Source organism: Hypanus sabinus, chromosome 16 (assembly GCF_030144855.1).
Source record: "Hypanus sabinus isolate sHypSab1 chromosome 16, sHypSab1.hap1, whole genome shotgun sequence".
NCBI lineage: Eukaryota > Metazoa > Chordata > Chondrichthyes > Myliobatiformes > Dasyatidae > Hypanus > Hypanus sabinus.
The window spans coordinates 73,861,004-73,878,612 of record NC_082721.1 but is presented as its reverse complement, the minus strand read 5'-3'; the positions used below and the strand labels follow the sequence as shown (position 1 = coordinate 73,878,612).

At 39.8% G+C, this 17,609-nt stretch overlaps 1 protein-coding gene across 1 annotated transcript in view; it reads left to right on the top strand.

Annotated features, from left to right (window-relative positions):
* Window positions 1-17,353, top strand: part of LOC132405867 (C-type lectin domain family 4 member F-like) — a 51,720-nt gene extending 34,367 nt beyond the window's left edge. The window contains exons 5-8 of the mRNA XM_059990858.1: window positions 1,445-1,510; window positions 3,441-3,592; window positions 14,749-14,858; window positions 16,210-17,353. Coding sequence (XP_059846841.1) covers window positions 1,445-1,510; window positions 3,441-3,592; window positions 14,749-14,858; window positions 16,210-16,345 — 464 coding nt within the window. The 3' untranslated portion in view covers window positions 16,346-17,353. The remainder of the gene's footprint in view (window positions 1-1,444; window positions 1,511-3,440; window positions 3,593-14,748; window positions 14,859-16,209) is intronic.
* The last annotated feature ends 256 nt before the right edge of the window (window positions 17,354-17,609 follow it).

Below are 17,609 nucleotides of genomic sequence, written 5' to 3'. Positions count from 1 at the left end.
GCCTTAAGTCTATAGACACTGTGTCCGGCTCCTAGGTAAATACATAAATATGCAAGGTCTCCACACGTGGAACAACATTCTGAACTTCTGGAGAAGCAATCCCTTAGGATTCATCTTCACATGGTCTGCTATAGAAACCTCGTTCCTTATTTTAGCTCTCTCGGCTTCTTTCTTTATTGTACTCTTGGATTTCTTATATTCCACAAGCACCCTGTTTATTCCCATACCTGCTATACATTCTGTTCGTCTTATTAACTCCAGGGCCTCAATATCTCTTGAAAACAAAGATTATCTTCATCTATTATCTTTACCTTGAATGCACACACAATCTTTGTACTCTCAAATTTTCACTTTTGTGGACCTCCCAAATACCAAATACTCTTTTTCAGAAAATGGGCCGTACCAATTCACACTTGTCAAATCATTTCTGATCCATCCAGTTCGGCTTTTCACCAATTTAGAAACTGAAACTGTGGATCAGAACAATCTTTCTACAAAGTACATCACACACAAAATCCTGAAGGAACGCAGCCAGCTAGGCAACATTTATTGAAAAGACTACACTCAACATGCCAGGCCAAGAACCATGGTCTCAGCCTAAATCGTCGAGTGTATGCTTTTCCTTAGATGTTGCTTGGTCTGCAGAAGTCCTCCTGTGTGTTACTTGGATTTCCAGCATCAGCAGATTTTGCCTTCTATAGATCTGCATATTTTCTTTGCAGATGTTTTCCCAGAATGCAAACACTATGGATGGCGTGAGAATGCCCAATATGCCAACTTAAAAGGTTTGTTGTGTCAGTAATGAGTCATCGTCCCTTTCATAATTGCATATTGTATTTTGATATAAAAAGCCGTTCATGTCATCATCAAAACAGCGCGTAATGTTCAGAGAGAAGTGATGCATACAGCCCTGAGCAGGGGTACTGACTGTTCGAAACATGGGACATTGATTAGGCATCTCCAACTGTTCGTTCAACGGAGTGGGTTTAGAAGTTGTATAGATATACAAATAGAATAATGTCAAGAATTAGTCATAAATAACTACCATAGATGAATTCAATACACATTTTCAACAAATCGGTTATATTTTTATAATCACTGGGACTTGCTTTTTTTCAGATTTCATTAAATTTAGATACCATTTCAGGATTGAAGCTTTTCTTTCTAAGTTAGTAGCTTCGGGATCCAGATGCACTTGTAATCAATGCCAGCCTACTCGGTAGTTTCGAAGTTGCTCCTTTCAAGAACTAACTCGTACTTCAACTCTTCATGTTTCTATTCTCCACTATGAAAAAAAGCCAAGTCTTAAAATTATTCTACTGACCATTGTTGTACTAGGGAAGGAAGGAATATGAACCGCAAAAGTCCCGAGATTTGTAAAACAAAGGCAACATATTTAATACATGAAATTATTTCTAACGCTTTGCTCTTCTTTCTGTAATAGCAAACTCTGAAATGACAAACGGTTCACTTGCCGAACTGCAGAGTGAGGTTTCTCGACTGAGAGAGAGTAAGTTTAATAATCTGAATACTTTCATGTATCGTTGTTTATTAAAAATTGGCGATTGCTAATTCTGCCTATCTAATTTATCTTGTGGTCTTATATTAAATGGTCCTTGGCTTAACTAAAATACAAATATGTTCACTCCTCTCTGCACCCAACTGGCCAGAGTATTTCAGCTGCCACGGAAGAGGAAGATATTGAGCGAGGGCGGGAGAGATGTTGGGGTTGGTGGTGGAGTCATGAGTACAGCTGCTACTACTAAGGAAAAGACCCTTGAACAAGTCCCAGTCCACTGACTCAAGGCAATCCCATCGTTGCTCCTTTGTCTCTCTGCGAAGGAACAATTTAATATAGAGTAGTTTGGCAAATATACCATATGAACTACATTTGATGGTTTGGGGCCTGTATTCACGGATGCTCAAAATAATAAGAGGAATCTCATTGACAACTCTGGTAAGAGTGGATGTTGAGAGGATGTTTCTTATCGTGAATAAATCTTCTAGAGCACATAGCTCTGGAAGAGAGGAACATTCTGCTAGAACTGAGATCATTTTTTTACAGCCAGAGCGGGATGAAAATATGGAATTATTTGCCGCCGATGGCCGAGGAGGCTGAATCATCAGGTATATTTAATGCAGAAGGCTATTGGTTAGTAAGGGTGTCAACGGTTACAGGTAGAAAGCAGAAGAATAGAATTGAAAGGTATAATAAGCCAGCCATAGTGGAATAGCGGAGCAGACTCGACGGGCCGTGTGACTAAGTTTTGTTCCTATGTCTTAAGGTCTTATGTACTAATTCCATCTGTATTTGTTGCGGTAAAGAAAATGTTCGCAACAATGATGGAGCCAAGCAGACCACCACAGATTTCATTCTGTGCAGCTGTTGCCCTGCTGATTTCAAAGTTACAAAGAGCTGACATGAAACTCAGTAGGTAAGGGTTCTTCTTCCTATTCCATGGTTGTGGAGCCACTGCTACGCTTTTGAGTTGCAGGGTTCGAAGAAAGAAGATGGAAGAGTTTGGGGAGCAACAATGCAACGGTTTGGGGGTCTATTCTGGTCGGTTCCAGATTACTTCAGTTGCACGCGGCTCATTTGCCTTGGGTTTTTACATTACCAAAGCTGATTAGTGGACAGGTTTTGGGAGGATAGGCTTGCAGTATGCAACCCATTAACAGAGAGAATGTCAACAATGATGGAGACAACAAAAACAGTTGTGGGGATAGATGAAACTCTGCTCAAACAGTCGAACTTTGCGATGGAGGGTAACAGGAGGAAGGACCTGAAATCCTCTTGACTCTATTTGTTGGAGAGAACTTCTGTCATAGAACAGGATCATGAGTGTTCACGGTCTAGACTTTAGGGTTTTCCAGGATATGGTTTAGTGAACAAACCGACAGTGAAAACTGTCAACTTTCTCCTCCATTCTGGGGCCTTGTTCTGACTTTACACTGTTAATTCTCATTACCAGCAGAGTGATCATTGAGTATTTTTCCTTAAGGCCTGGCAAAGTGAGTGCTCATGCAAGCAGTAGCGCCTCTGAAGATGCAATCTTTCCTCGGTCCTGCGAAATAAATCCATCTCAGATTTTATGCCCAGCCTCGTGTGGAGATTGGTGCAATTTGTTTTTAAAATTGAAAGGGGATAATGTTGTCCACAGTACAGTAACGAAGTCCGAGCTGTATGATGCATTTAGCAAGTATGAAAATCTCTTAAAGATGTGGCTGACACCAGAGATGTAGCGTGGCACTGCTCCTACAAGGAGCAACATACTATAGTACATACTATACTGCTCCAACATACTATAGACGAGCATTATAACATTCTATGGCATGGATGCTTAAACATAAAAACAACTACATGTAAACATATGTAAGGAACTACCCAAGCGTTTGCAGTGCCCCAGATGTTCCTTGTTTCTATTTCAATCCCTTTATAGGTGTGCGTCTTGTCCAGTTATTAAACTCATGGCGATTCTTCAAACAAAAGGAATATTATTTTTCGTCAACTCGATATCGTTGGGAAGAGGGACAGCAATTCTGTGTGTCAATAAACTCCAACCTCGTGGTTATTAACAGTCAAGAAGAGCAGGTAAGAACCATTACTTTTGTTCTATTTCTGCCTTATTTAGGGCATACCGCTCTTCACTGTCATTAAACCTACGTTACTGTAAGCAAAGTTTGACTGATACTGATACTGATGATGTATTAAGACAGGAGCTATTATTCCAACTGGATTAACTGAAAGTTATTAGCAGCCACAAGTTATAAGAAATTCTATGTTAGTGCTCGCTGTTGCCATCGGAAAGAAGGTACAAGAGCCTTAGGATCCAGACTACGAGGTTCATGAAAAGGTACCATCCCTGATCGATTAGTCTCTTGAACCAGAGGGTATAACTACACTGAACATTACTTGAACCACTACCGACCTATTACCAAATCGTATGGACTGATTTTCAAGGGTTCTTCACCTCATGTTGTCGATATTCGTTGCTTATTTATTATTATTGTTATTTTTTCATTTTCTCAAGCTCAATCTGGTAAATCTGAGGACATACCCAAGAGCCGTCATTTCTCAATTGCTAGGAACCAACGTATTACTATAGTTCTGCTTCGTATTGTGGTTTTTCTGAGATTTACTTAGATATTAACGTTGCTGTGTAGGCCTAATTGTTTAATGCTATTGTGGAGTGACTTTGTAATGACACCAGTTGTAGATATTACTCTTCGGACAACAGCAATGTTTACATCCTCATGCTCTATAGGTTTTCAATTTCTTCTTTTAATTCAGCATAATTTTGGTGTTTTTTACATGTTGATTTCTGTATGTTACGTTAGTTTGGAATAGCTGCATGCATTCAGTAAGTTATTCCTACTTGTTTATCGTGTAGTATTATATTTGTCCAGATTATCCTGCTGTAATAATGGACGAGTCGTAATATCATTTTTAGGACTATGACTCTAAACCTGAATCAGGCCTGTATTTATATTATGTTATAGTGTATTTTATGCATCCGTATTTTAAATCAAGATTATTTTTAATGATGCTGGCCAATCAATTGTGTCTTTGTAACTAATCAGATTGAATTACACTGCTACAAGATCCTGCAATGTGCTGGATCTGTCATTTTGAATTCGTTGGTGTTTTATAAGGTATATTTGATCATATTTTGTGCTCATCTTTCTCTGCTTTTCGAACGAGGTCTTCAACTCCAACTTCCTTATTAACGTCATCTATTCAGATCGTGGGAATCTCTTCCATGGAAGGTCCTGATTTATGATTGGTTAACTTTTTTCTCTGTAGTAATAATTTATTCATTTTTGTGGGTTGCGCTTTCAGTTAAGTTTAGTGGCCTGTACTTCTACATCATTAAATAATTATTTAAAATTACCGTACAGGAACAGATGGTTAGCACAATGTATTATCAAAAATATATAATAAAAATTCCACAAAGTCCAGATGATAATTATAGAAAATACCCAGAGAAACAAGAAATAGAGTCAAAATACAACAAATTATTGTATGACTAGTCATTAATTACAGACAGGACAATCCACAATAACCGTCTGTATATAATAATACATTATAAACAAGCAAGAATAGCAACAGTCATGTCAAACTCATATACCTTACAGAAGCTAGTGTGAAAGACATCAGAAAAATGATAAATTAAATGAGAAGTTTGAAAGTATTTAGAACATGAACAAGATACATATTGTCACAATAGTAATATCAACAATTGGTGTCATCCCAAAGGCACTACAAAGTGGCATTAAACAATTTTGTCTACACATTAATATCTTCAGAAAGCCAAAATACTTAATACCACGAGAACAATCCGAAAGTACCTAACAATTGACAAATGAGCATGCTTGGCTATGCCCATATCTGAGGTTTTAATATCTTGAGCCGAGAAAAAAACATAATAATAATAATCATCATCATCATCATCATCATCATCATCATCATCATCATCGTCATCATCATCATCATCATAGACAGAATAAATTTAGAACACTAAACATAAAGAAAAAATGCATTAGAGTTAAAAGAATTCCAGGCAGAGCAGAAGGATGGAATACAGCCTATTGATGAATATGAAACATAAGTATCTGGGATATCACCAAGAAAGAAAAAAGATCATTGTGTGATAGAGTAAAATCCTTTGATGGAATTTACTTTAACGCTTAAGAAAATATGCCAAACAGAGTTATTCAGTAAAAATATAAGCAAGACAACAAACTCTTTCGCTATACCTATATTAATGTATTCTATTAGCATAGTACCTTGGGCTGAAACAAATCTGGAAAATTTACAAAGAAAAATAAGAACTGAAATGACAAATTTCAGAAAGCATTAAATACATTTGAATGTGTTTAAATCACCACTACCTTGGGCAGAAAGGACTAAAGGAATAAAAAAAATCATTACAAATCTATGCAACGGACATATTGAACGTTTACGGGTATACTTTTATAATGAAAACAGGAATCAGCTCTCCATCGAAGCATATACAATTCTGGTAAGAAGTATACACAAACAAAGTTAAATGGAAGTAGAAAAATGAAGACATTATCACTATTAAAGAAAGTTAACCAATAGAAGGGTATGGCACTCCATGGATGATAATTTCACGATCTGAGCCAACTAGAGGTCAACGAGGAAGTGACAAACGCCTGGCTCAGAGTTGGACACTTCTACCCAAAACAACAGGTTTTGCTTGTGGAAATACAGGGCCAGCAGCCACAGACACAGAAAATCAAAAATAAATAATAAAGGACCAACAAATTTAAGATGTTAGATGTTGAAGATGCCAAGAAAAATCAGAAACGATCCTGCACACTACAGGATGCTGTAGCAGTCTAACACAACCTGGTTACATACACAGGCACAATGGACTGGCAAACATCATTTATTAAAATCACGCTTTAAAATACAAACATAAAATAAATCACCGTTTACTAAAAATACACACTAGATCCAATTTTAGAGTCTGAATACAACAAATGATATTATGAACGATCCGTTATTATAGATAGGACAAACCATAATAACCATCTGGATATAATAATACAGGATAAACAAGCAAGAACAATTATTAAATACATATAGCCATTCCAAGCACACATAACGTACAGAAATCAATGTCAAAACACCAGAAGTATGATTATTTAAAAAGGGGAACTGGACTGGGGAAAATAAACTTGGTACATTGTGCTGATAATAATGTCCAATACTGGTATCATCCCAAATTCACTGCACAACAGGATTTAACTATTAGGGCTACACTGTAATATCTATGTAAAACTTTAAAACGCCACCAAATTAAACACCACCAGAATAGTTCAAAAGGTCCTAGCAATTGACATATATGTGTGCTGGGCTCTGTCCGTACACTAAGTACTACAAGCTTGAAATCAGATTTAAAACATTTTTTATATCTGCAAATCTTCTTTTCTTTTACACACTTATTGTTCTTCCGTTCTATTGTGGGTAGTCCTTCATTCGGTCGATTGTGTTTCTTGCATTTCCTCTGAATGTCCGCAAGAAAATGAATTTCAGGGTAGTATATGGTGACACTTATGTACTGTGATAACTTAATGCCACACACGATCCGCTTCCAGCTTACACTACCCACACTAATCACCAGCCTAAGTCTTGCTTCTGTTGGCCAGAGGAAAAGCAGGTAAAGCTTCCTGTAATTAATTTTGTGAGTGTTTGGATGGCATCCCAAACACTGAAGTGAGCAAAAAACTGAGATAAAGCTGACCTCAGAATTGGAATCCTCAAATGATCGCATGACTGGGAAATGAGAATGAATGTGATAGAAACGTTAATCTGCCCAGGCAAAGCAACCCACAACACACTTGAGATGCTTACTCATATCATAGTAAATGAGAGGAATGTTGTTTGAAAATTGCCGAGGAAACAGACTGCGTGGAATCTGGCGGTTCTTCTGCAAATATGCATAATCGGATTTTCTTCTTAAATCAACGAGACTGTGGATTGCAAAACCAAATCTGAAGTTAGACTTTGGTGGTGACTCTGTGATTCATCTGTCTTGGGGGAGTTTCCAAGCCAAGACTGGAGCTCAGTGAAACTATTCGCCAAGGCCCATGCCTATAGTATTAACTTCCTCTCCATCAGGTCCTCCATGTGCCAGAAACATGAAGGAAATCTCACTGTCTGTAATATCGCAGTGTCTAATTCCCTTCCTTCAGATAAGCACCTCCCCATACCATCCCGTTCCCTCTCTTCATATATAGTCTGATGCCGCAGGCTTTCGCAGTCTGTTGCTTTGCCTGGCAGGCCGGAGTTGGGAGACGGACACCTCCAAATGCTTTCCACAGATAGGGAACAGAATAGGTCTAAACTTAATGAAAGAAAGTTGTAATTCCCCGGTTATCTGCCCTGTTCAGTGATAATGGCAATAATGATGATTAGTAAAGAAATGGATTTGTGGTTTGAAATAACTGCTGTCTCTCTTAATGGCCAGACTAAAATGTCTTTCAAGCAGATTGATTTATCTTCAGGCAACATCCGAAAGTCTTGCAGAAACTTGAAGACAATAATGTCAATATTGTTCACAACTTTGTGTGAAAACTTGGAACAGCTAGCTTCTGCAGCAATTCTGAGAACACGCACAGTGTGTTCTTACTGAGTAAAGAATCATTAGTTTATTAATTGCATTGAACTTTTGTATCTGAATGTTCTCATGAGATTGGGGTAAAATCTGGGTTTCGTAATAGGCATTCACTTATGTAGCTCATCATATAACATAGAAACATCTAAAAACATAAAAAACCTACAACAGAGTCTAGGAACCTCTGCCCACAAAGTTGTGCCGAACATGTCCCTAACTTAGCAATTACTAGGCTTACCCATAGCCCTCTGTTCTTCTAACTCTATGTGCCTATCCAAAAGACTCTTAAAAGACCCTATCATTTCCGCTTCTACCACCGTTGCTGGCAGCCCATTCCACACACTCACAATCCTCTGCATAAAAAAACTTACCCTTGACATCTCTTCTGTACCTAATCCTCAGCACCTTAAACCTGTGTCCTCTTCTGGCAGCCATTTAAGCCCTGGGAAAAAGCCTCTGACTATCCACTATCCCTGAAACGAGAGTATAGGGCGTTAGGAAGGCAGTTAAGAAGAAGGACTGCAAAGGTAGTAATCTCGGGATTACTGCCTGTGCCACGCGACAGTGAGAGTAGGAATAGAATTAGGTGGAGGATGAATGCATGGCTGTGGGACTGGAGCAGGGGGCAGGGATTCAAGGTTCTGGATGATTGGGACCTCTTCTGGGGCAGGAGTGACCTGTTCAAGAAGGACGGGTTACACTTGAATCGTGGGGGGACCAATATCCTAGCGGGGAGGTTTGCTAGGGCTACAGGGCGGACTTTCAACTAGTAAGATGGGGGGGCGGGAGACTATTTGAGGAGTCTATGGGAGAGGAGGTTAGTTCACCAGTGGAGCAAGTAAATAGACAGTGTGTGAGGGAGGAAAGGCAGGTGATGGAGAAGGGATGTGCTCAGCCCGAAGATGTAGGGGAGAAGAAAGAAAAGGATAATAAATTTGAATGCATTGTTAGGGATGGAAAGAGAGGAGGAGATGGAGAGTATCTTAAATGTATCTATTTTAATGCTAGGAGCATTGTAAGAAAGGTGGATGAGCTTAAAGCGTGGATTGATACCTGGAATTATGATGTTGTAGCTATTAGTGAAACATGGTTGTAGGAAGGGTGTGATTGGCAACTAAATATTCCTGGATTTAGTTGCTTCAGGTGTGATAGAGTAGAAGGGGCCAGAGGAGGAGGTGTTGCATTGCTTGTCCGAGAAAATCTTATGGCGGTGCTTTGGAAGGATAGATTAGAGAGCTCCTCTAGGGAGGCCATTCGGGTGGAATTGAAGAATGGGAAAGGTGCAGTAACACTGATAGGAGTGTATTATAGGCCACCTAATGGGGCGCGTGAGTTGGAAGAGCAAATGTGTAAGGAGATAGCAGATATTTGTAGTAAACACAAGGAGGTGATTGTGGGAGATTTTAATTTTCCACACGTAGAGTGGGAAGCTCATTCTGTAAAAGGGCTGGATGGTTTAGAGTTTCTGAAATGTGTGCAGGATAGTTTTTTGCAACAATACATAGAAGTACCGACTAGAGATGGGGCAGTGTTGTATCTCCTGTTAGGGAATGCAACAGGTCAGCTGACAAATGTATGTGTTGGGGAGCACTTCGGGTCCAGTGATCACAATAGCATGAGCTTCAATATAATTATGGAGAAGGACAGGACTGGACCTAGAGTTGAGATTTTCGATTGGAGAAAGGCTAACTTTGAGGGGATGCGAAGGGACTTAGAGAGAGTGGATTGGGTCAAGTTGTTTTATGGGAAGGATGTATTAGAGAAATGGAGATCATTTAAGGGTGAAATTATGAGGGTACAGAATCTTTATCTTCCTGTTAGGGTGAAAGGAAAGGTTAAAGATTTGAGAGCACCATGGTTTTCAAGAGATATTAGAAATTTGGTTCAGAAAAAGAGGGATGTCTACAGTAGATATAGGCAGCATGGAGTAAAGGAATTGCTCAAGGAATATAAAGAATGTAAAAGGAATCTTAAGAAAGAGATTAGAAAAGCTAAAAGAAGATACGAGGTTGGTTTGGCAAATAAGGTGAAAGTAAATCCGAAAGGTTTCTACAGTTATATTAAAAGCAAGAGGATAGTGAGGGATAAAATTGGCCCCTTAGGGAATCAGAGTGGTCAGCTATGTGTGGAACCGAAGGAGATGGGAGAGATTTTGAATGATTTCTTCTCTTCGGTATTCACTAAGGAAAAGGATATTGAATTGTCTAAGGTGTGGGAAACAAATAAGGAAGTTATGGAACCTATGACAATTAAAGAGGTGGAGGTACTGGCGCATTTAAGAAATTTAAAAGTGGATAAATCTCCAAGTCCTGACAGGATATTCCCCAGGACCTTGAGGGAAGTTTGTGTAGAAATAGCAGGAGCACTGACGGAGATCTTTAATATGTCATTAGAAACGGGGATTGTGCCGGAGGATTGGCGTATTGCTCATGTGGTTTCATTGTTTAAAAAGGGTTCTAGAAGGAAGCCTAGCAATTATAGACCTGTCAGTTTGACATCAGTGGTGGGTAAATTAATGGAAAGTATTCTTAGAGATAGTATTTATAATTATCTGGATAGACGGGATCTGATTAGAAGTAGCCAGCATGGATTTGTGCGTGGAAGGTCATGTTTGACAAACCTTATTGAAATTTTTGAAGAAGTTACGAGGAATGTTGATGAGGGTAATGCAGTGGATGTAGTCTATATGGACTTCAGCAAAGCCTTTGACAAAGTTCCACATGGAAGGTTAGTTAAGAAGGTTCAGTCGTTAGGTATTAATGCTGGAGTAATAAAATGGATTCAACAGTGGCTAGATGGGAGATGCCAGAGAGTAGTGGTGGATAATTGTTTATCAGGATGGAGGCCGGTGATTAGCGGGGTGCCTCAGGGATCTGTGTTGGGCCCAATGTTGTTTGTAATATACATGAATGATCTGGATGATGGGGTGGTAAATTGGATTAGTAAGTATGCCGATGATACTAAGGTAGTAGGTGTTGTGGATAATGAGGTGGATTTTCAAAGCTTGCAGGGAGATATATGCCGGTTAGAAGAATGGGCTGAACGTTGGCAGATGGAGTTTAATGCTGAGAAGTGTGAGGTTCTACATTTTGGCAGGAATAATCCAAATAGAACATACAGAGTAAATGGTAGGGCATTGAGGAATGCAGAGGAACAGAGAGATCTAGGAATAACTGTGCATAGTTCCCTGAAAGTGGAGTCTCATGTAGATAGGGTGGTGAAGAGGGCTTTTGGAATGCTGGCCTTTATAAATCAAAGCATTGAGTACAGAAGTTGGGATGTAATGCTAAAGTTGTACAAGGCATTGGTAAGGCCAAATTTGGAATATTGTGTGCAGTTCTGGTCACCGAATTATAGGAAAGGTATCAATAAATTAGAGAGAGTGCAGAGACGATTTACTAGGATGTTACCTGGGTTTCAGCAATTAAGTTACAGAGAAAGGTTGAACAAGTTAGGTCTCTATTCATTGGAGCGTAGAAGGTTGAGGGGGGATTTGATCGAGGTATTTAAAATTTTGAGAGGGATAGATAGAGTTGACGTGAACAGGCTGTTTCCATTGAGAGTAGTGGAGATTCAAACTAGAGGACATGATTTGAGAGTTAGGGGGCAGAAGTTTAAGGGAAACACGAGGGGGTATTTCTTCACTCAAAGAGTGATAGCTGTGTGGAATGAGCTTACTGTAGAAGTAGTAGAGGCCAGTTCAGTTGTGTCATTTAAGGTAAAATTGGATAGGTATATGGACAGGAAAGTAGTGGAGGGTTATGGGCTGAGTGCGGGTAGGTGGGACTAGGTGAGATTAAGGGTTCGGCACGGACTAGGAGGGCCAAGATGGCCTGTTTCTGTGCTGTGATTGTTATATGATCACTGCCTCTCATCATCTTATACACCTCTATCAGGACACCTCTCATTCTCAGTCGCTCCAAGTAGAAAAAGGCCAACTTCACTCAACCTGTTTTCATAAGGCATGCTACCCAATCCAGGCAACATCCTTGCAAATCTCCTCTGCACCCTTTCTATAACTTCCACATCCTTCCTGTAGTGAGGCGACCAGAACTGGGCATGAGTGGGGTCTGAATGGGGTCCTATATAGCTGCAATATTACCTCTCGGCTCCTAAATTCAACTGCACAATTCGTGAATACCCCGTATGCTTTCTTAACCACAGAGTCAAACTGTGCAGCTGCTTTAAGTGTTGTCTGGACTTGGAGCCCAAGATTTCTCTGATCCTCTACACTGCCAAGAGTCTTACAATTAATGCTATATTCTGCCATCATATTTGACCTACCAAAATGAACTACTTCACACTTATCTGAATTGAAATCAATCTGCCACTTTTCAGCCCAATTTTACATCCTATTAATATCCCGCTATAACCTCGAACACCCTCCTATACTATGCATGGCCCCTCTAACCTTTGTGTCATCAGCAAACTTATTAAGCCATCCCTCCGCTTCCTCATCTAGGCCATTTATAAAAATCAGAAAGAGTAGTTGTTCCAGAACAGATCCCTGAGGCACACCACTGGTCACCGACCTCCATGCAGAATATGACTCATCTACAACCACTCTTTGACTTCTGTGGGAAAGCCACTTCTGGATCTACAAAGCAATGTCCCCTTGGATCCCATGCCTTGGTACTTTTTCAATAAGTATCGCATGGGGTACCTTATAAAATGCCTTGCTGAAATCCATATACACTACATCCTTCATCCTCTCATCCTTCATCAATATGTTTAGTCACATCCTTAAAAAATTCAATCAGACTCGTAAGGCAGAAACTGCCCTTGACAAAGTCATGCTGACTATTCCTAATCATATTATACCTCTAAAAATATTCACCAATCCTGACTCTCAGTACCTTCTCCATCAACTTCCCAACCACTGAATAAGACTCACTGGTCTATAATATCCTAGGCTATCCCTAGTCCTTTTCTTGAATAAAGGAAAAACATCCACAATCCACCAGAACCTCACCCATCCCCACTGATGATACAAAGGTCATCGCCAGAGGATCAACAATCTCCCCTCTCGCCTCCCAGAGTAGCCTGGGATACATCGCATCTGGTCGCGTTGACTTATCCCAGCACATCCTCTTTATTAATACCTACATGCTCAATCTTTTCAGTCTGCTGCAAGCCATCACTACAATCACCAAGATCCTTTTCCATAGTGAATACTGAAGTAAAGTATTCATTAAGTACCTCTGTTATTTCCTCCAGTTCCACACACATTTTCCCACTTTCATACTTGATAGATCCTATTCTTTCACGTCGTATCCTCTTGCTCTTCACAAACTTGTAGAATACCTTGGGGTTTTCCTTAATCATACCCACCAAAGGCCTTCTCATGGCCCCTTCTGGCTCTCATAATTTCCTTTTTAAGCTCCTTCCAGTTAAATTATAATCTTCTAGATCTCTAACGTTACCTAGCTTTCTGAACCTTTTGTAAGCTTTTATCTTCTTCTTGACCAGATTAATTACAGCCTTTGTACACCCTGGTTCCTATACCCTACAATAAGTTCACATTCTCATTGGAACGTACCTATGCTGAATACACACAAATATCCCCCTGAACTTTTGCCACATTTCTTCCGTACATTTCCCTGAGAACATCTGTTCCCAATTTAAGCTTCCAATTTCCTAACTGATAGCCTCGTAATTCATCCATACTCCAATTAAACGCTTTTCTAACTTTTCTGTTTCTATCTCTCTCTAATGCGATAGTAAAAGAGATACAATTATGATCACTATCTCCAAAATGCTCTTCCTCTGAGAAATCTGACCAGGTTCATTTCCCAATACCAAATCAAGTACAGTCTCTCCTCTTGTAGGCTTATCTACATATTGTGTCAAGAAAACTTCCTGAACACACCTAACCAACTCCACCCCCTGGGATGATTTCTAGGGAGATGCCAATAGATATTTGGGAAACTAAAATCTCCCATTATGACAACTCTGTTATTCTTGCACCTTTCCAGGATCTCGTTCCCTGTCTGCTCCTCGATAACCCATGAGGGTGATGTAAGATACCGCTCCTCTGAACACGTTATTCCACCTGAGCCGTTTGTGGGTGCTATTCTACGAGAGAAAGGAAAATATTACTTTGATCTCTCAGTGTGAATAACTCGCAGGTTGAACAATGGCTAAAGGTCAAACAAAACAAGGAAGTTGTTGGCTTGACCTCATAGTGCCTCGCACCAGGTCAAATTAGAGGATAAAAACAGCTTCTGCAAATATGAAAAATGCTTGTCTATCCCTATATCAGCTTGGTGTTGTCCACAATCTTGTAAGGAACTAAAATCACATGAGTGCTCTTCATAAACAAAAATGAAGCAATCAGGAGTGTTTGGAGGCAGGGAGCTGGTTCACTCACGGACCTGTTTCCAATTGGTAGGATGATGCCAAAGCAGACGAACACTTTGCATTAATTGTAGGTCTTCTTACATTAACAGAACACATGATCCTGTGCTTTAGCAAGGCATTAGTTTAATAAACAAACTTTTATGTGTCATTCCCTACTGTATTGACAACTCCGAGTATGTAAATTAGTTGTGCCGCAAATACAGGCAAATCTGATCATATGAATATATTGCTATATATTGGGCAGGATTATGTCCGGCTGAGGAGGGATTCAAACTGTTGGATTGGGCTCCATGACAGCACTGAAGAAGGGGTTTGGCGCTGGGTAGATGGTACCGATTATGCATCCAATGTCAAGTGAGTATATGTTTACCTCGCCAAGTGAAAAACATTCATTCACAGTCTACTGGAGTTTGCTATTGTCCCCCATTGTTTCAGAATTTTGTGCAGTGTGAATAATGCTGTCCTCTGCTCCAGCTCACTTTCCCTTTCCTGGATACATTCATTTTTTATCCTTTGCCTCTCTTGCTGACATACACTCAGTGTTCAGTTCATTAGGTAGCAGCTGCACAGGATAAAGTGGCCACTGAGTATATATTTGTGGGCTTCTGCTGTGATAGCCTATCTACTTCAATGTTTGATATGTGGGGTGTTCAGACATTCCTATTTGCACACCACTATTGTAACACATGTCTATTTGATTTATTGTCTTCCTCTCAGCTTGAACCTGTCAATCCTTTCTCCACTAATCGCTCCTATGAGAGGACATATTCACCCTTGGATTTGCCGCTCACTGTATCTGTATTTATTGTTTGTTTCTTGCACGATTGCTGTGCGTGAAACTCCCTGGAGATCAACGGTTTTGAGATATGAAAACAATCCTCTCTGACAAGAACAACAATTTCATGTTCAAAATCACTTAGATCACATTGATTTTGTCTTTCTGATGTTTCACATAAACCTGTATATTCATTCAGAGAAGACATTATTAGGTACACCTGTACACCTACTTGTTAATGCAAATATCTCTAATCTGCAATTATAAGGTAGCACCTCAGAGCTTAAACGTAACTCTCGTGAAACCTTTACAAATAGGCCTGGAATTTCTCAAAATCAGCTACTTCAATTAACTATCGATAATCCCTGCCTTATACTCTTGGCATTTGCACAACCCTAATTTAATTCTTTCACGTATGGTCCCCATTTATCTTCATCTATATCCACCTTAAAACTTAGAGTTTTGATCACCAAATGTTCCTCTACTGGAAGTTCAATTACCTTGTCAATCTCATTTCACAATTTAAAATCCATTATGGCTGATCTATGAGCCTGTGACCCTGTTAACTCATTTGCACTAAGGAGGTCCTAGATTACACCGTGAAAGTTGAAGTGGTCAACTATGGCAAACCAGTCGGGTTTTCACCTTAATATCTGATCCCCATATTGCGGTGTCTATTGGAAGTTTGGGTGGGGTTGGGGGGATCTGCAACTATACATGAAGGATAAGCGCTACATAAATGAATGTTCAGGAACAAACAACGGATTCTACAAATATGGTGGTGAATCAGAATTATGGCGTCAATGCTGTTGCCGCTATGTGTAAACATCAGTCGGCAGTGGATCCTTGGGCTTCCAGTGCAAGGCAATAGTTTTTAATGAGTTATCAAATTGTCCATTTTTTTTTCTCACCATACCCCTTTCCACTCAGATTCTGGGCAATCGATCAACCCAATGTTAATTCAGACATCGATGAAGACTGTGTCGTGGCCAGCGAAAATGGATTTTGGCACGATTGGCCATGCGACTCTATGCATTTCGTCATCTGTGAAAAACCAGCAGATTAACGTTCCGTCACGATACTGTATACTCCGGCTAATGTGGGTGGTAACTACGTTTGTATTTTTTTTTTCTGTACACCAGACGAGCAGCTCTGAACTAAGATTGGCATGGTCAGTGCGAGGCTAGATCTCTCTTACCCTCCTCTCCCCACTGGAATAGAGCTGAATCTTCTAGTGATTTCCCTGCATATTAGATGGATAAATTTTCTCTGACTTCCAGCTGGGTACACATTACAATTTTGAATGACGTTTCCATAGACGAACTCTGCCATTTCATCAGGGATTATGCCTATGCTTTTCTAGTTGGGTGGTGTAAATATATCGCCAAAGTCCGTCCCTCCTGATTGGCTACTGCTCATTCAAGAAGGTCTTACAATCAAATTCCAGTTCACACCTCGAGCGAGATCTCCGTCTTTGCTGAAATTCCTTAATTCTACTTTTATTTGAAAAGGCTTCCTTCACCAGGCGGTCACATAAGCCATTGGTGCAGCACAGTAATTATGTGCCATCAAAGTCATTCCTATGGCCATCGCCAATGCAATGTTCAGCTCCCGCCGATTTCTTCAGTTAATCCTGTCTCCTTCTCCTATTTCTTTACATTAAGCTGAATTCCCAACTCCCCTGCTCTGTCCATCCGAATCCCAGAAGATTTAATAGAACTTACTGATGTTCAATGGCTTGGTCTGTAAAGGCTGGATTATTTTCCAGACGCTCACCTTATCTTTAATTGTAACCTCCCAAACCCACCAACAAACTGTGACTTATTTGACTTTAACCTGATCCTAGAAAGATGGGTTCTGCTGAGCAGGTGGATGGAATTGATCAGAGTGTTGCCAAGGCTACTCATTGTCTGCCAGTCCAACAGACGCCTCTCCTTTCCTAGTTTATTTCTATTCATTGGAAAGCCACATTTTCTTTTTCCACGCCAACCATATTACTTATTGACATCGAATCAGTATCACTTTCTAACCTTTAAGATTATGCTCAATGATTTGCCGCTTCACAATAATTAATATCCAGATGAATTTGTTACTTCTACAGCTATATCAATATTAACAACTCCATCCTGAATAAATCGGATATGCATTTGGGAGTATTGTGGTATTGGTGGTTTCCTTGGCTGCATTCAGAGGGCTCAGATTCAGATTCAGATTAAGTTTATTGACATTTAGAAACCACAAATGCAATGCAGTTAAAAAATAAGACAATGTTCCTCCAGGATGATATCACAAAAGCACATGACAAAACAGACTACACCCAAAAATCCACA